The sequence below is a fragment of the Mustela nivalis genome (genome assembly GCF_964662115.1).
Source record: "Mustela nivalis genome assembly, chromosome: 7".
NCBI lineage: Eukaryota > Metazoa > Chordata > Mammalia > Carnivora > Mustelidae > Mustela > Mustela nivalis.
In genome coordinates this window covers 56,802,866-56,822,197 of record NC_139026.1, presented here as the reverse complement: position 1 = coordinate 56,822,197, position 19,332 = coordinate 56,802,866, and the positions used below count along the sequence as shown (strand labels likewise).

Genomic DNA, 19,332 nt, shown 5'->3' with positions numbered 1-19,332 from the left:
ATCCATAGAATCTCAAGAAAAATTAGAGTCTGAGGAAAAACAGACAACTCCACCCTTACCACTGCACCCAGCAAACTTGGCTCCAATAAAATGGGGAATGAGGTAGAGAAAGATGGTAACAGCCAAAGTTCAGGCAGGGAAGGGGAAAACATGAATATAGGTAGCTCTGAAATCTTACCTGATTTTATAAAATGTACTACTCACAAATGAAAAGGCCATGCTATTATGAAAGTTGGGACTTCTTTTCTGGGAGTTAATAAAAGTTGCCATATTTAGGGACTTACTGCAAAACAAAAACCAAAACAAAAAACTTCATACTTCAAATAATAATTGCGGTTTTTTAGAGTGCTGAGAGAATCAAAATGCAGGCAGAGGACAAATCCAGCATCTCCTATGACCATTCCTATTGCTGAGTAACCCACATCACAGGAGGAGCGATTGTAAAATCTGTATTTGTACTCTGAGAGTTTAATCATAAAATACATGTTCATGAAAAAACAATACCATATTTCTGAAGAAAAATTAGTAGGACAATTCAGTGATTTAAAAAGATGCTTTGTGTTCACTCGGCTTTTTATTTTGTATTTTATTTGTTTCCACTATTAGACTAGAACAGGCATCAGCAAACTTTGTGTGAAGAGCCAAGATGGGAAGTATTTGGGGCTTTGTGAGCCCTACAATCTCTGTCACGATTCAATACTGTTTTCATAGTGTGAACTCTGCACTGCAGGCAGGCGGCCTGTCACACTCCCTGACCTCGAAGAAAGGACTACAGGAGATCAGCTCCGGGAGGTGGGTGTGTAAGGGGGTCTGCGCACTGCTGAAGCCCAGAGGCCTGGAGTGTGATTTCCCTGGTAGGAGGCTGCAGGAAGGTAGTCCCCAGAGTGAGTGGGGGCTGCCAGGTCACAGAGAGACTGCATTCTGGACACATGGCTGGGGCAGACTGCCATCTGATGACCTCACACCTCACCTCTTTCCCACCACTACCACTGGCAGCCTGAGCCAGCAAGAGCTGTCCTCTTCTCCTGCAAAGTCCTTCTAGTGCCTTCTACTAAGAGACTAACACGCTTACCAAAATGGGAAAATGATCAAAGGAATTCTGCCTCTCTTCTCAGAGCAGGTACTGAAGTTTGAAAGTGGGCCTCAGAGGCAAGAAATTTATAACTGGCACACGTGAGTACAAAGAGAATCCAGTCTCCTGTCACAACCTACTTACGAAATTATTAGTACCAATTCCTTTGACAAAAACAAATGGAGTATTTCTCAAGCTCCTTCTGCCAGGTAATCGGTTAGGCGCTGTTAGCTTATGTGTACCAGCTAACAATAAAAGGCTTTCTTGGCTGGTCATTTTGTTCTTAAAACATTGCAAGAGAGCCCTGGAGTCCGTCAACTAGAACAAAGCTAAGGACTAGGAGGTAAGCAAAAGCTGCTCTGAGAAACTGACAGAAAGTGGTACTCACTAAAATCTTCCAACGATTCTTCTACAATTTCCAGCCTTCTCTACAGTCAGATGAAACGGGGCTGGCTCTACTCAAGGGGCTAAAGCAAAGAAGAGTGGGCAACAGTTCCCTATGCTCCTGCGTCTGCTGCTGGAAGGGACAGAAGGTAGCTTGGTAGGGCTCGTGAGTGGTATGTACATGAAAAAATGGCAGAACAGTCTGGAATCTCTAGGTTTTATAGATTTCATTTAAGGTCTACTCTTGTGAGAGGTTCAGAAACATGCGGATCTCATCTGCTCTGTTTGCTCTTGCTAGCACTCTCTATAAGTCAAGGGTTTCGTTGGAGGGTGGGGAGATAAACTTTGTCACGCCAAGCAAAGCCCAGTTACTTTCTTCCCCTATGGCATTGGGCACCTGCTCACCTAGTGTTTGGATGACTAAGAGCTCTGGGCCTCCAGAGCCCCTCTTTACATGTATCTGCTCTGTTCGAAGGCCCTAAAAGACTGAATTGTCAAGATTGCATCAGGAGGCCTTTTCTGTCTTTTGGCTCTCCCTTGAGCTGGCCAGTGAGAAGCAAGATACTGGAGGAAGGGAGGAAAACGAGGTCGTGGGAAGCTGGCTTTCTTAGATTAGACTACCTTGATTCTTCTAGTCAAGCAGACCCCGTCCACACAACCTTCCCCTACCAGGTCTGGTGAGCACTCCCTCCTTTCACTCCATTACACCTAGGCGTGGTCATGGAGCCCAACTGTCCCTAACCTCCTTCCACGTGGTTTCCCTGCACACTATGCACATCACCATAAATAAGCCCATTATTACACTTTTCTCAAATCACCGCATTTGGCCATGCCATCTGTTTCCTGGTAGGATCCTGACTGATTGAGCTCCTGATGTATTGAATAGATGCAAGACTTATGGAATAAATAAATACTATATGAACAAGGGAAAAGTCCCTGAACACAGATAACAAACGAGGTAACACCATAAAACTCTCAGAGCAGCATCTGGCACATGGTAAATAGAACGCGCTTCCAGAATAACACTTGGTTTCAGAATGAGACCAGGGCTGTGATGCAGGGGACAGGCTGGCCTCAGGGTGTAAGACCAGAGCTGGGAGACCCGTGAGGAGACCCCCTGGACTAGCACAGGAGAGTGGAGGAGAGATGCTGAAGATCTAGTTCAGAGACAGCACAACCCTAGAAAATCCGTGTGGTACAGGGGATTAGGCAGCACGAGAAATGAGAACACAGTCCCTAGCTGACAGCTCTGATTGTGCAGCAGGGACCTTATTCCGGGGACTTACAAAGGGTGTGGTGCTGGGTTATTAGGAAACATAATAACACGTTGTGGCAGGCATCCTTCGAATGCCTTCTGCCTCAAGTGTGTTAATGTGTTCAGTCATTACAGCAACCTGGTGAGGCAGCTACTGTCATTTCCTTTCCTTTACGGATGTGTCAATTGAGGCACGGGAGGATTAAGTCACTTGTCCAGAGTACACAGTGAATGGAGCAGAAATTCAGACCGAGGGAGGGGGAGTAGCACGAAGGGAAGGGGGAATACCACAAAGGGAACTGGGCTAGTTTGGAACAGGCTCAGGCTGAGGTCCCTGGGAGAAAGACCTCATGGAAACCAGAGGAAGTATGAAGCACAGTGGGCAGGTAGGGGGTCTAAATCATCAACACTGACCCAGAGACATGGCACCACAAAAGGGAAAGAGAAAAGCCACATGAAAAATGTAGGGTAATGATCATAACAATCACAGAAATTTACTGAGCCCTTACCATACACTCATCACCGACTGCTTCATGATAGGCATAGATCTGATCATCCTATTTTTTTTTTTAAGATTTTATTTGTTTATTTGGCAGACAGAGATCACAAGGAGGCAGAGAGGCAGGCAGAGAGAGAGGGAGAAGCAGGCTCCCCGATGAGCAGAGCGCCTGATGTGGAGCTCGATCCCAGGACCCTGGGATCATGACCTGAGCCAAAGGCAGAGGCTTTAACCCACTGAGCCACCCAGGTGCCCCCGATCATCCTATTTTTATACATGAGAAAACAGAGGCTTAGCAAGTTTACAAATAAATGTCTAGATTTTTATTGGGTTGAATTTTTTTTTTTCCCTGACATGAATTCAAATCAGAATAACTTACTGATTTGTATTTGGGCTGGGCAATGGGCAGGAGCATATTGGAAGACAGGAGGAAAGTAAGATCATGGTGTTTACTTAATATATACATTTAAATACATAAAAATTATATATAAGTATATATAAATATAACATAAATTTACATTTAAAACATTAATTATGATTAGCAATACATGGATTATCATGTTAAAGAAACCAGAACAGTCTCACCCTATATAAAGAGACACACAAAAAGAGAAATTCAAGACAAAAAGTTCCTTGATGAACATGAAAACAAGGGGATGTCATTAAAGGATTTGGATTTTGGAAGTATGTAAATGAAATACCGATAGACAGTAGCTCCCTCTTTTGCACGGTGCTTGGACTCTGTCAACATTTGTCTTGAGGCGTCCTTGTCTACTTCCACAGCTCAGCAAGCCCTCTTCAGGGTGTCCCATGATTTTCTTTGGCTGTTGAGAGAGGGGAGAGCAGCCCATGACAGCTTGTTACTGGCTTGGACTATCAGCCAGGCCTTGGTGCTTCTGGGAGCTGGCCTGACAGCTACAAATAACACCAGACAAGGCCATTCTGTGACCCTGAAAATTCAAAACAAAACTAAGACTACCCTGGAATGTTCTGAACCCAGAAGCACAAATGTTATCCAAACCACAGCAATACCCAAACAGCCTGATGTGCCTTAGTCAGAGTACCTGGTCACAGCTATGGCCTCACCTCATTCTTCACAGCTTATTAAGTGCACGAAGCTACCAAATCATAGACTAATCCCTACCCGCAGCAGCACACAGTCCTAGCCAATGCCCGCAAACCAGTGACCACAAACTGAAAACCTGTAATAAAGCCTTTTTGACATCCTCTTAGTCAGAGACCCCACATTTTTCCTGCAGTGTGTGTCTTCCAAGCTGCAAAGAGCAAAACCCCAATTTGTTCAACTACAGGTGTGTTCCTCGTGGTGTCTGCTAGAGGGCACAGACCAAAGTGCAGATTGATTCCAAAGTGCAGTATAGATTCCACTAAAGCTCCCATTGCTTGGACCAAGACACTTAACTCAGTTAAGATGGCGCCCATCGGAGACTTCCCGTGATTCCATCTGGGTAAAGTGCCACCTGCTCAGGGCTGGGAGGTGAGTTCATGCTGAACTGAGTTCCTATATTTTGTTTAAGCCTCAGTGTTAATTTTGTTTTCCCTGGAAGAAGAGCTCTTGGAATTTTTTTTTTTTTTTATTGTCTGATCACATTAGTGTTCTTTGATAAGCTTTTCTTTAGTCTTCTATCCTTTGCTTTTGTTGCTTGTTAGCTTGTTAGATATTCCGTGTTGTCCAAAGAGACACGATCCATAGGGAGAGAGCAGACAGAAGTCTGACAAGTCTGTTTTCAAGCTAACACCCCCACTCACCCCTGCCCAAGAGCTGAAACACTTAGGGCTCTTCAGACCAGCGACCCTAGGGCAAACTTGGCTTTGGGTCACCATTTCTAAATCAGAGCAAGAGTTCTGCCTCCCTCTTGTCTTTGTGTCCCTGAAGACTGGTCCATTTAGTTGTGTCTGTCTGGACCTATGAACAGGGATGACTGGTCCCTGGCCAAACTGTGGGGATCAGAAATTATCCATTTTTATAAAACAGAATATTTTTCCTAGCCATCACAATCTAAAACTGCACCTTTTGTAGGCCGCTTGTTTCCTTCATGTGTTCATATTTTCATAGGAATTAGTACACCTCTCTCCCTAATAAACACAATCTCACCAGGGATATTTCAGAGTTGCAGTTGCTACATGGGCTTTTGACATGAACAAGATGGTTCACTGAGAAGTACTTTAAAACAGAAAGCAAATAAACCCTCGTGAGCAGACTGGTTGGTCTGATTTGTCTTTAAAAAATAGATAACTGAATATAGGGCTTATCCCTCCTTTGCTTCCATCAATTAGAGTTAAGCAATACTGGCTTTTAAACTGCATGGCTTGATAATATTATCAAGGACCTGAATTACTATCCAAGAGTGCAGCCATTCTCTTTTCTGTACATGTATGTTAAAAATCTGTTTTCAACACCTTAACTTTCTTTCCTCTCCTTATAGAGAAGACAAAATAAAGCTTTACAGTGGTAATTTCATATCTGACTGAAGCCAACTGGCTTCCTTTCTTTTCCCTCTTTTTTTTTTTTTTGTTTTTGTGTTTGTTATTTTCTGCTCCTCTTAACTCCAGTTACCCCCCTTGGAAAACTAAATATTAGCTAATTTAAAAAATTAATTTATTCAGGTCAAATTTCTCTTGTTTTAAAATTTGAAAATACCTACATTATATTAACTCAAAAAGATATATGCTCCCCTATATTCATTGCAGTATTATTTTCAATAGCTGAGATGTTAAAAAAAATTAAGCATCCATCAATAGATGAGTGAATAAAGAAAATGTGGTACACACACACACACAAATATTATTCAGTCATAAAAAGAATGAAATCTAGCCATTTCTGACAACCTGGATGGACCTACAGGGTATTACAATAAGTGAAATATGTCAGACAGAAAAAGACAAATACAGTATGATCTCATGTATGTATGAAATTAAAAAAAAAGAAGAAGAAGAAGTTCATAGATACAGACCACAGATTGGTGGTTTGCCAGAGTGGGGGGTACCTTGGGAGAGTTGGGCAAAATGGGTAAAGAGAGTCAAATGTCCAAACTTCCAGTTATAAAATAATCAAGTCGTGGGGATATAGAGTATAACATGTTATACTCTATAACATTATACTATATAACATGTTATACTCTATAACATTATAACTATAGTTAATAATGCTGTATTGCATATTTGAAAGTTGCTAAGAGAGTAAATCTCAAAATTTCTCATCACAAGAAAAAAAAACTGTAACTATGAATGGTGACAGATGTTAACTAGACTTATTGTGATGGTCAGTTTAAAATATACACAAATCTTGAATCATTATATTATATACCTGAAAATGTTATGTCAATTACACCTCAATAAAATTCACTGTAACTTTTTACAAATGATACTTACAAGCAATGTATTTTTCCTTGAGAGGGCAAATAAATTAATTAAATAACTACATTGGTTTTATGAATTAATAAGTTACTGTTTCTATAATTCTTTAAAATTAAAACTTCAATTAAAATTAAAACGTGTAAAAGAAGAACTATTCAACTGAATGGAATGATAATAAAAGACATATTTTTAAAGGGTTTCTTAACCAACATTGTTCTCAGCTTTTTTAAAAAATGATCTTGTCACCATATCTCCCCAGAGTTTCTCCATGTGCAAAGTGAAAATGCAAAGGGTAAAAAAATGCATATCCATTCCAACACCGTTAGTAAGCTGAGCCAGCCAGTCAGCGTTTCTTGGATAGGAGAACATAATAACTTTTAAAGGACATTTTCTAATTATACGGCAATACAAGCAAATTAGGGGGTGTCTGGGAGTGCAGGGATCCAAACTGTGAGAAATCTCCATCCTTTGGCAGACCCTCTCCTTGGGCCGTGCCCTCCCTCCATGCCCTCAGTGGCTCCTCTTCCTCTGCCAGTCCATAAGGTCGCAGGAGATCCTCACAACCCCTGTGCAGCGGGGCTGTTTCCTACACCTCCGCTTACGTATCTGTACATATATTCTCTATGTATGTTCCCTCTGGATGCCTATTTTTAGTTACGACTCCCAAATGACCTCATACCCTAGATTCTCTGGCATCCAACTGCCCCTATTGTCCTTTGATTTCTGGGCCTTGGTGCACCTTGCCTCTCTGCCCAGAAAACTCTAGCATGTTTGGCTAACTCGCACACCTAGACCTATTTCAGGTGCCGTTCCCCACCAGGCCGAGTGATACAGGTGCCTCCACTCCCTGTCACTGTTAACACCCTGGACATCTCCCTTCCTTTACATGTAGCCCGCTCTATTGTAATCACCTTTTTATTATAATCACTTTTCTAAATAGCTGGTTATCAATCACGGATTTCACATCTAATATATACTCAATACGTTGTTGAACCAAGTTTCCATTTTTAATTTGCTTGGGTGTAGGTAAGCCATTAATTCCAAACTAGGTCATCTTTAGGGAGGGAGGAAATGCAAATTAAGGTTTTAACCTGAATGGTTAACAAGCTCAAACCATTTATTACTCTCTTGATTGTTACAGATTAGTGGTGGATATCTTGTAATTAGTAGAACAACCACTAAACTTGTTTTTATGGTTTGCTACCAGAAAAGTCACAGGATTGCTAGAGTGCCATGTTTTTCTATTTCAGTAGGTCCCAGAATTGTTGCAACCCACTCTAAATCCATTTGCACATAAAAATAAGAATAGTTACTATTCGCCGAGCATGTTTCGCCGAGCATGTTTCTACATGGGAAACTCTAGTGTTCGCATTCACATTTACTCAAGGAATCCTCTGCAAAATCCACTGATGTAAACTCTACTATTATGACCCCTTTATAAATAAAACGGAGGTTTGAGGAAATTGAGCGATATTTCCAAAATCATCTAACTAGTAAGGGAACACAATGGCTTTGAACTTGAGTGTTGTTCCAGAGAGCTGGAGTCCTTAGACACCATGGCATATGTCATTCACATTCCATTTGTGAAAAGTTTGCATACAGTAGGCCAGGGATCTCCAATTATGGGGCCAGACTAAACCTTTTGGTTCCAGGCAAACAAAACTGAACAGACCAGTTCTCAGAGACACAAAGACAAGACTGGCCCTACAGGAAAAACAAAACATGAAACCTGCCCAATTCACAGGCTGCCACCCAAATGGCTTAATCTTGGCAGGAAAGAATATGTGTGTCTATAAATACAACTATGGATTATGAATCAGAATCCAGGTCCCACCCAGTTCTGTCCTAAGTCGTCTTCTACATCGTCTTGTGCTTGAAGAAATATTGTCCTTTTAAATTAACAATCATCTGTTGGCAAGAACTATTTGTTCATCAAGGATCAGAAGCTGAATTGATTTTGCAGGAGGTATGCATTTTTAACTGCCAATAAATTATTCAGGTTTTAGAAACCCCTCAAAAACAGAAATGGTGAAACAGAAATGGTGAGAGACTGACAGAAATCTGCGGCAGGGAAAGGATTTGAGAGGAAACAGAATCCCTGGGCCAGCGGAGGTGATGTGGTGAAGGGGGTGGTCTTTGTACTTTCTATCATGTCTGTCTTGCTCTTCAGGTAACAGGGTTAGACAGACAGACTCCTCTGAATCTTCAGAAAGAAAGGAATAATTGCTTTTTTCTTATAAATGTCATGCTTTTAGTAATAATCTTTCAGGTGCCTGAAATCTTTAAGAAAATGAACACTTAAAGTTCAAAACCAGCATTGGACATCTACATTTTATACATATATATATATATATATATATATATGACTTTTTTTTTCCCTCCACTGCCCACTATGTCCCCAAAGTGGTAATACTGAGATCTTAATGATTGAGCATTAAAAACAAAACAAAACAAAATCCTGTTAATTACAGTTACCTATACTTTAATCTGTAAGGGTAAGCCCATACCTTGTAGGAAATGGAGCCTCTTTAAATTTATTCAGCACCTATTATATGCCTTATATGTGTATAAATGAACAATCTCAGTCCTCAAAATTGGCATTAGGACTGTTTTACATATGAAGAAGCCTCCCATATGGAAGCTGGGAGTGGACTAAATAGTTGTGGTCATCTTGGCACCTGCTGCTCATGGCAGCCTCAGAATCTATTCTCCTCAGGAATCTGAGGCAATAATCTACCCCCCTAACACAGGTATTTGCAGCCTGATCTTTTTCACCTCAAAAAGATGACCACATGGGAGAAGTGATCCCAACATTCATTGCACAAGCAGCAGAGAGACACAAGTATTAAAGGAAGCTGAAGGTGAATCCTTTCTCCGATATTAACTTATTTGTTCATTGTTCTGTCATAAAGTACCAAGAAAAAGAAGTGCATTCCACAAGAGTGGAAATCTAGTTGGCCTTATACACAGCTGTATTCCCAGAATCTGGTAACGAGCATGGCACATTGGCACATTGAAAAGCTCAATACTGAGGAAGAAATAAAGAAGGTCTATGAGGGAAAATGGGCCACCCACTGCTAAGGATGAAGAAATACCATAATGTTTTTTTCAGGAAGACTTCAACTCTGACTCATACGAAAGATGACTCCGAAGATGTGAAATCTGAACTGGGATCTGTGCTGTGGGCCCTGTGGGCCAGGATGAAGCTTGTGGAAAAGGGTGAAATGGAAGGGTCAATTAAGGACAGACTAGGATGGCTATTGTTTAACTTTTAAATGTGGATTCCCCGTCTGAAATGTGTTAATTCTGGCACTTAGGTCATTAATCCTTACATATTCTCACATTTCATGTTTGTTAAAGCGCTGCTGTACAATCAAGCAATGTGACCCCTACCGGACTTTAGTGGGGGGAGGAACATGAAGAGACTTCAAGCAGGTTATTTGTTGTTAGGAAGCAAAATCAAACTGATTACAATTACAAAGGAGTACCATATGATGGAGACAGAACCATCTTGAGAAAATTGTCTGAACGGCTCCTAAGCATGTAACTCATGACTAAAGACACTGCACTGTTACGCAACATGAATGTCAGGGAACAAATTTACTCCTGACTCATGCTTCTGTATTACACATATTACTGGGTGTTGCCTTCATTTTAAAGAAATGTGAACATAAGTGTGTATACAAAAATATCTGATATCCAAAACCTGAAAACACAACGGCTATTGGGCTAAGAAAAATATGTTGGCCCTGTGTCATCAGAAGCACTCTTCCAAGACGGAAAGTTACTCCACCTTTGAAAAGTACGGCCAGAGAGCCAACTTCCTGCGCGACACCAGCTGGCCCCCACCGCTTCTGCACAACTGGGTCCTCCTGAACTGCCCAGACAAGACAGGAGAGTGAAGGCCCCGGGAATGACATAAAAATAACCCCCCTGACGCCCCTACACCCTATTCTGCCTCTCTTTTGCATTAAGACAAGCAGGGAGAGATCCCAACTCTGCCACCTCCAGCCAGTGGGTTCCTCGTGGTCTCCCTCGCCCCACCCACAAAACACCTCGAGGGTGCTGACCAAAGTAGTCCACAAAGCAGCAGAAACCAATCCCCCAGTACCTGCTCCAGAGCTCTCCTGGCTGCCCCCCGGGTCATCCGGAAGGTCCCCGAGACTACATAGCTCTCTCGACCACATGATTTTCACCGACTTTATTGGCCCCGGACTCGGCGGGCCCCTCGCCACCCACCTCCCCAAGAGATCGCCGCAGACTCCCATGACATCGAGTATATTGAAAAATACTGCGGGGTGGCTGTGGAAAGAGCCTTTGCTGGGGAAGCCAGCTCCCCGGTGGCGGTGGCGTCAGGGTCACTTGCTCTTCGCCTTCTGACTCTCCGTCTTCTTGGGCAACAGCACGGCCTGGATGTTGGGCAGCACACCGCCCTGAGCAATGGTGACTTTCCCCAGCAGCTTGTTGAGCTCCTCGTCGTTGCGGATGGCGAGTTGCAGGTGGCGCGGGATTATCCTGGTCTTCTTGTTGTCACGAGCGGCATTGCCAGCCAACTCCAGGATCTCGGCGGTCAGGTACTCCAACACCGCCGCCAGGTATACGGGCGCCCCAGCTCCCACTCGCTCCGCGTAGTTACCTTTGCGCAGCAGTCTGTGAACTCGGCCCACCGGGAACTGCAGGCCCGCGCGGGAGGACCGAGACTTGGCCTTGGCCCGCACTTTGCCGCCCTGCTTTCCGCGACCAGACATGGTTACCTCTCCCCTAAAACTCCTGCGAGAGGAGTAACACAGCAACCGGTCCGAGTAAGTGAATGTAATGTGCCAACACCGGAACTGCCTCTATCACTTTGCTGACACTAGGCAGCGCCTTCCCATTGGGCGCAGCGACACATCCGTGACCAATGACAGGCAGGCTCCGCTTCCAACCAGCGCTCCGGCAGAGGGCCCGCCTTCTCCAGCTCTGTCCAGTCAAAAGAGCAAACTCCTAGCCCTTATTTACATAGCCTCTCATATGAATAGCCAGGACCGACCGCTCCGCATTTGGGGCTTCCGTTGAATTGATTGGCTCCTGATATTTCAACGTTCAAGTTCGCTCCTAGGAAAAGACCGTCTTAAGAATTAAGGAACCACGGTTAGAAACAGAAAATTCCGGGAGAGCTACCCAGTACAAGTACAAAGCACTCAAGCAAGAAATGCCTCAAGCACTTGAGGTCCAAGATGATCCCTATGGTGCTATGTCCCCCAGGTGGGTTTTCTCACATTATATAGCATCCTAGCCAGCTTGTCTGACTGCAGACACACAATACCCCTCTGCCTGCCGTTTCTTTAAACAAGCGTCTTGTCTCCTGCAAACCCAGGTACGTCTGCTCTTACTCAGCAGCGCGGGGAGCTGGCTCCAGAAGATGCCTCGGCCTGAACTGGCCGTCTGAACTTTCTTAACCAGCCCAGAAGACACGGGACCCCTGACGCAGTTCTGCCGCTCACAGGCTACCAATCTTCGCTTCCAGAGACTGTGAAACCAGAGTGCAACACCAGACGTGAATGCTGTCTTCAAGACTGCGGAACAAAGTCGCTTGGCCAAAACTTAACATCTACTGTCCCTTGAGATTATGAGCCTGAAAAGAGTCTCTGGATTCCAGGGAGAGGCTGCAATAAGGCACAAAGTTTTGGCCTTGGCTTCCTCCTTATTGATCACCGCGCTGCTGATCATGTTCTCCACTGAGACTTGGGAGCCCAGAGGTATACAAGGTCGCGTAAGACATTGTGACATTGTGGTGGCACTTAGCTGTCCCTTTTTCCAGCCCTCTACTGCCCATGCGACGCTCAGAGGTCATGAAAATACTAGAGGAAGAACGGTAGTGACCATCCTTACCAATTGCAGAGCCATAGCATTTGGAACAAAATAAATTCCTTTTTAAATTAGAAATTATTTTTTACTAATTCATTGATGTAATTTCACTTACCTCAACACTTCCCATAATTATACAATTACACTGCTATGTATCGTAAGCACATGAAAATAAGTGTCATTTTATGTGGATTATAGTATCCGTTTAAAAGTAAAATTTACCCTCCCACCATCCTAATAAAGATTTGATTTGAGTGAAATCACATTTTCAGAGACATCCGTACATGTTCTTATTGCCTAGAACACTGATTAATCTATATACAGTACGAATTCAATATATGTCTTTAGAGTTGAGAAGCAGCATATTGTCATGATTAAGTCAGTTGTCCTGGAGCCGGACTGCCATGGTCCAAATCCTGGCTCTACCATTTACCAGCTGACCTTGGATAAGCTCGGTGCCTACCCCAAAGTGTTATTTTGAAGATTAAATACGTTAGTAAGCATCCAATAACTGCTAGATGAACTAGATAAATGGACATACAAGTCTCTGATGTAGTTATTAACATGTTCCTGAAATAAGTTTTGTAAATTTTGCTTAAATTTTTGCTCATTTCAAAGGAAATTTTTAACAATTATTGTTATTATTTTGGACACTATTTCCTTTCATTCTTGTAAGCAAAAAGGTTTTCTAACTTGAAAATTTTGTTTTAACCTTTTTTAGTCTTAATATATATAATCAACTAATTTACCCTTGTAAGAATCCCGACCTCTTCCAGATCTGATAGACTTCTCTTCTTCCCTGTGAGTCAAAAATAAAAATCATGCAGTACAATATGACTATTCAGGATTTTTGCAGCCATACAAACAGTATTCTAAGGGCTCTTTTTTTCTTTTTTTTAAGAGTTACTTTTTATAGAGAGAATGCACGTGGGTGTGCGAGTGGAGGAGATGGAGAGTGGAGAGGGACAAGCAGATTGGGAGTGGGGGGCATGCTGGGTCTCAATCTCAGGACCCTGAGATCATGACCTAGTTGAAAACAAGAGTGGGAGGCTTAACTGACTGAGAGACCCAGGCACCCCTCTGAGAGCACTTTTAATTTATCTTTAACAATAAAAAGTACTTTCTGTGTTATGCAAATGGTTAAGAATGGGTAAATTATAAGCATTTAGACAGACAAATATTTATTATAAAGCTTTTCCTGGAAAGGCTTATCTTTGAAGATTCGGGACAGGGAGCACAATTAACTAAAATAAGAATTATGAATCATCCTCTAAATACTGTTACCTTTTATTGCAATAAACTGTTTGGGAAGAGAGAGTCCTGCATTCTAGAGCAGTGACATTACTGAAAGTTTCATTTTTGTTCAGGGATTCTCAAGAAAGGATTGAGAGCCTCCTGATGGGCGATTTGCAGTACAAATCACCTTTTAAAGCTACCGTCGTGGCATCTCATATTTTAAGAACTTTAAATTTGTAACTGGGAGATGTGAGAACCTCAGGTTTGAATGCAATAAGAAGAAATTTACGAGATTTCAACTAAAAAACCAAAGAAATAAGTATTTGGTTGAAAAGCAAAGATGCGCCGGCTTGGGAGTGCGCAGAGGAGGCCAGATAATCTACATGAGGCAAGGGCCTATGAAAGGGAAAAGTCTGGGAGACGGGAGGAAGGGGTAAGGTTAGACTTTTTGGAAGAACTTTAATTCTTTCTTTGCGGGGCGTCACGAAAGAGAAAAAAGAGCTATTATTTAAAATGTCCTCTCCCCCCACTAGTGACTGAAGAAGAAAAGGTATAAAACAATTGCTTTGAAATCTAACAAGATGTAACGCATTTCTGGTTACTATTTATTTTCCTATTAGTCTAGGAATGGTATTGTTAAAGGAAGCATTCCTTTTGAAAAATAAGCAATTAAAATTCGCGCGCGCGATATCGGGGTGAGGGGAGATGGGAAGGAGGGAGGGGATTTGTACTGAAGCACTGAGAAAACGCAGTATAAATCCCATTGACTCTTTCCTCAATTTTATGGCGAAAATAAAACGTATTTCCAAGAAAGCAAACAAAAATCAGTCTTGTTTTGATTAAGGCTCCTTCACTCACCATTGGTGGAAAGACAAAAGCCTCCTGGGGCCTAGAGCTCCGCCCATTTTCTTGAGGTTTTCAAACAGGTCCGCTACCAGGACATATAAGTCCTGGTCTCCACGCCTCCCGTTACTAGCCGCTTGTTCTGAGGTTTGAAGTTCGTCGTTGTCTGAGAAGATGTCTGGTCGCGGGAAAGGTGGCAAAGGGCTGGGGAAGGGAGGCGCCAAGCGGCACCGGAAAGTCCTCCGGGATAACATCCAGGGCATCACGAAGCCCGCCATCCGCCGGCTCGCCCGCCGAGGTGGTGTCAAGCGCATTTCTGGGCTCATCTACGAGGAGACCCGGGGAGTCCTGAAGGTCTTCCTGGAGAACGTGATTCGCGACGCGGTGACTTATACCGAGCACGCCAAGCGCAAGACGGTCACCGCTATGGACGTGGTGTACGCGCTGAAACGCCAGGGCCGCACCTTGTACGGCTTCGGCGGCTGAGCAGTCTCTGCGGCTTCTTTTCGAATTCATAAAGGCCCTTTTAAGGGCCCCCAGAACGTCAGGAAAAGAGCCAACACTTTGTTTACCGTGTGAATGGGACCTAGGTGCAGATAAAAGGGTCCGAGGAAGCTCTGTCCTGGCGGGTGGCTCTGGTCTCTGGGTGGCTTCCGGTCTGCGGATGGCGGGCTTGAGGCATAGAGACTGGGCTTTCGTCGTGATTTCGGGTTCCAGGTAGAGTAAGAGGTGTAAGCGAACGGCTAAGTAACCCCGTCCTCTGTCCCCGAGCCTATATAAAGAAGCTTCTATGCAAAATAGGGCTAGCTGGTAGTGGCTCCGATTGGCTCGGAGGGCCGCGCGTCAGAGGGGGCGGCTCCCCACGGTAGACCCGCCCCCGGAGAACGCGGGAGTGGGATGGCGCGAAAGTGCCTGGTGCTGTCCTAGTGGCGCCCGGGAGTGCCGCACAGTGTGAGTATTTTATTTCTTTGCTGACGTCTGAGTAGGAGGGGACCAAGTCCGGACGCCTATAGAAGGCGGCAGAGCGCGGGCGATTTCGAAGGAGGGGCCTAGCTCGGGGCCGCGGCTCCACGGGGTTTGCGCTGCCCCGGGCGGGTGGGCGTCCCGGCCCGAGTACCTGGCAGGGGTGCTCGAACTTTCGCTGACCACGGAGGTGCCTGCAGTGCGGCCAGGCGCGCGGGGCAGCGTCCTGCTGCTGCTCGGGAGTCAGTGTCGTGTGACCCGGTCGCAGCCGGGAGATAAGCCCTGGCTTAGGAGTAATGGCCCTTTTCTGAGCTGCCGGTGCGGCTGGAGGAGGGAGATGAGTGGAGGGCCGCGTTCTAATAAATTCCGCGCAAATGGCGTGGGCCAGAAAGCTGTGTGGTCGCGGGTCTTCCTGCTCCGTGATTCAGCGCGGCGGCCTGGCACCCGGAGCCAGGCACGGCCAAGTTTGAGGGCTCTTTGCCCAGGCGGCGGGACACAGGGGGACCCGGCGCGGGGCGGGCCTGCAGGGGCCGCCTGTGGGGCGCCGCGGGAACCGAGCTTGAGACCGGGTTTGAAAAAATTCTACTGTTCCTTAGCGGAGGCTGGCATTCTACCGTTTATCGGGGGTCAGGCGCTTTGGCACTTTGTGTTCGTTACTGCGTTTGATTCTCCGGCAAATTTATGAAGTATTGTTATTACTGTTTTACAGGTGAGGAAACTGATAATGGGGGGCGGCGGGGGTGTACGGACTGGAGGCAGGATTTGATCCCAACCCTGTTGGATCCCGCACCCTTTGACCTTAACCCGTTTATGACTCTGCTTCTGCCATAGAGGCCTCTTGGCCCTACTTTCTGATATTTTAGTTGTAAGTACCTCTCTCTAGTCCATAAAGACTGAAGTGTGTTCGTGATTCAGGTATTAATTAAATTTTTAGGGCACTGAGTCCCAGAAGCTCTGCTCTCTTTAATCGAAGTGCAAAAAGTTACTTAAAAGAGAGCAGAATCTGGCACACCTTTGTGCCTCTCTATTTGTTGAGTGTGAATGAGTGAATTTGAATAGATAGATAATGTACCTGTCAAATCTCCAATCTAATATGAATCAAATTATTGAGGGGATTTCTGGGTGGCTCAGTGGGTTAAGTGTCTGACTTTGGCTCAGGTCATGATCTGGGGGTCTTGGGACTGAGCACCTCATCCAGCTCCCTGCTCAGCTGGGAGTCTTCTCCCTCTCTCTCTGCCCCTCCTCCCCTCTTGTGCTTTCTTTCTCTCTCAAATAAATAAATAAAATCCTTTAAAAAATTTAAGGATGAAGATTAGGACCCCAGTGGAGCATGGAAATAAGTATTTATATGGCAGTTCAATGTATCTATTCCTTAAGTATTTATCTTACAAGGAATTGGTTGTTTTATTTATTTATTTAGCTTGTATTTTTGGTGATGGCCTCAATTCTTCCTAGCTGCATAATACAATTTATATCTGCCCTTATAACATAGCTATTTTTGTTCATGTTTTATGCTGCTTATAAATTGTAAACAAATTACTTGAGCACAGGAAATCTTTATATTTGTCTGTGTAAGTCCCATGGTAGTAGTATCCAGTCCTAAAGTAATCATGTTTTCCAAACCTAAACTGGGTCACATAATTGAGAACACAATAATGTATCTGAAATTGAAACTGAGATTGATTGACTAATAAAATGCCTTACTACAAATGTTTGTTAAAGAAAGAATTTAAATCTTTGTAATGGGTCTCTTTTAGCAGTGTGAATGGAACGCTTTTGAAATTAGCAAAGTCATCTCTTCTGATTTTTGAACATTTAATGCCTCATTTGTTCCAACTACATTATCTCTTGAAGATTCTGAGATAAATAAGCATAGTCCCTGCTATTGAGAAGCTTCTGTTTTCCAAGTAGAGAGGGAGGAGAACATCATCTGGGTTGTTGTACACATGTGGTTTATTCTAATGGAGGCTTATGATTTAAGTGCTATTGGTGTACAGAACAGATTTTGTCAGATTTGGGCTATCTTCAAAGATCAGATGGTAGTTGTTCTGAGCTGAAGGTTCATTGGAGAAGGGGACTGTGAACAAATGCCACAGTAGTTTCCAGGCATGCTATACTGGGGACCTCCTAATGTTGGATGTTTAATTTGTCCTGTGGTCCAAGAATAGTGCAATGGACTGGGTCAACAATTGGATAAAAACTGAAACCAAGTCCAAACAAACCAATACAAAAGTGGACAAGAGACAGGGGAGCAACATGGCCAATAAGTACAAAAAGAGATGTTCAGCTTGATTAGTCGGTCAATCAGGGAATTGCAAACCAAGAACACAATGAAATGTAACTGTGCACTCTCTAGATCAATAAAAACAAAGTGACAATAGCAAGTGCTGCACGAAATCTCTTAAATTGCTAGTAAGAATACACATTCAACTATTTTTGAAACAAAAAGGTTGTCATTATCTTGTAAACTTAAAGATAGATGCACATAGATGCTGACCCAGCAGTTCCACTTCTGGGTGTTTATCTAAGGGAGATTATTGCCCACATATATGAGGACCCATGTTGGCTAAAGTTTACCTTAGAACTGTTTAGAGTAGCTGGGCACTTGGGTGGCTCAGATGGTTAAGCATCTGCCTTCAGCTCAGGTCATGATCTCCGGGACCTGGGATTGAACCCACATCAGGCTCCCAGCTCAGCGGGGAGTCTGCTTCTCCCTCTCCACTCTAGGCCCCACACCCCGCTCATTCTGTCTGTCTCTCTCACAATGAATAAATGAAGTCTTTAAAAAAAAAAAAACTGTTCAAAGTAGCAAAAACAAAGAAACCAAATGCATGTTGACAAGAGAGTGGATGAATTAAATGATGGTGAAATTGGATTTGGCAATCAGAATGAACTGATAAACACAATATAAACTTAGGGTGGTCTACATCCAGTGTTTGGTTCTTCTGCTGATACACATGAAAACTTAAGCCTTCATTTGGTGAATTTTTATTCTGAACTAATACACGCTTGATTACCATCTGTGGGAGCCCTGAGGAACTAATGGAGCATGTTGCCCTCCGAAGAAAATTGACATTTGCTTCGCCTTTGGGCCAGATGCTTCTATCAACTTCTGACCCCTCGAGTCCCCTCTTTGAGTATCTCGGCTTGATGGGAGAGTCTCAGATTCCACTTCACATCCTTATAGGAGCCCCAAGACTTATTATTTACCGTCTTAAATTTTATGCTTGCTTATCCCTTGTTTTCAGTTGTAATTTCCCTATTTTTTTTAATTTTTTGCCCTTTGAAGATTTTCCTTATTTTCCTGGGACCACTGTAATGCAACATTTGTGCTAGAAAGTTCATTCAGACTGTGTAGTTTGCCAAACTACTTGCAGTGGATTTTGCTAACGATAACATTTGATTTTATATGTCTTCCCTCACCAGTCTCTGAACTCCTTGAGAGCAGGAATCACTCAGATCTGTACCCCTCAAATAGCTCTCTGATCTAGAATTTGAATTGACACAGGCACTTATTAATGTTTTGGGAAGATTGTCTATTTGTATATTTGATAATATGGTAACAAAGTAAATTGAGTTGTTTTCCAAACATTTCTATGTTCTGAAAAGATTATATATCATGACAGTTAGCTGATCCTTGAATTAGTAAACTATTTGCCTTAAAGTCCTGCCCTGAAAGTTTTGTTTTAGTTGCATTTTCAGATTCTTTCACATTTTTACTTTTGTCTATTTAGACTTTCTACTTTTTCTTGAGTTAGTTTTGGTAATTTGTTTTCCTATAAAGCTATATATTTTATTAAAAAATAGAAAATTATACACATATCACATTCTAATATTAAAAACCTTGTCTATCTTTCT

At 43.3% G+C, this 19,332-nt stretch overlaps 3 protein-coding genes across 14 annotated transcripts in view; 2 read left to right on the top strand and 1 right to left on the bottom strand.

Moving 5' to 3' along the window:
- Positions 1 to 3,510: 3,510 nt before the first annotated feature.
- H2AJ (H2A.J histone) lies at positions 3,511 to 11,439 on the bottom strand. Its single transcript, XM_082742354.1, is given in 3 exon segments — positions 3,511 to 4,034; positions 10,697 to 10,964; positions 10,967 to 11,439. Coding segments are annotated over 2 exon segments (582 nt in total). The 5' UTR covers positions 11,334 to 11,439; the 3' UTR covers positions 3,511 to 4,034; positions 10,697 to 10,749.
- A 3,200-nt stretch (positions 11,440 to 14,639) lies between these two features.
- Positions 14,640 to 19,332, top strand: part of GUCY2C (guanylate cyclase 2C) — a 124,013-nt gene continuing 119,320 nt past the window's right edge. For 4 of the 12 annotated variants that reach the window (XM_082742344.1, XM_082742347.1, XM_082742340.1 and 1 more), the window contains exon 1: positions 15,351 to 15,462. The gene's annotated coding sequence lies outside the window, so the exon portion shown is untranslated. Of the gene's footprint in view, positions 15,463 to 19,332 lie in introns of all 12 variants that reach the window. The other 8 variants (XM_082742345.1, XM_082742349.1, XM_082742350.1 and 5 more) reach the window with 5 other exon arrangements.
- Positions 14,686 to 15,050, top strand: H4C16 (H4 histone 16; the record flags this gene model as incomplete). Its single annotated transcript, XM_082742355.1, has 1 exon — positions 14,686 to 15,050. The coding sequence occupies one exon, from the start codon at positions 14,686 to 14,688 to the stop codon at positions 14,995 to 14,997; it is 312 nt and encodes a 103-aa protein (XP_082598481.1). The 3' UTR covers positions 14,998 to 15,050.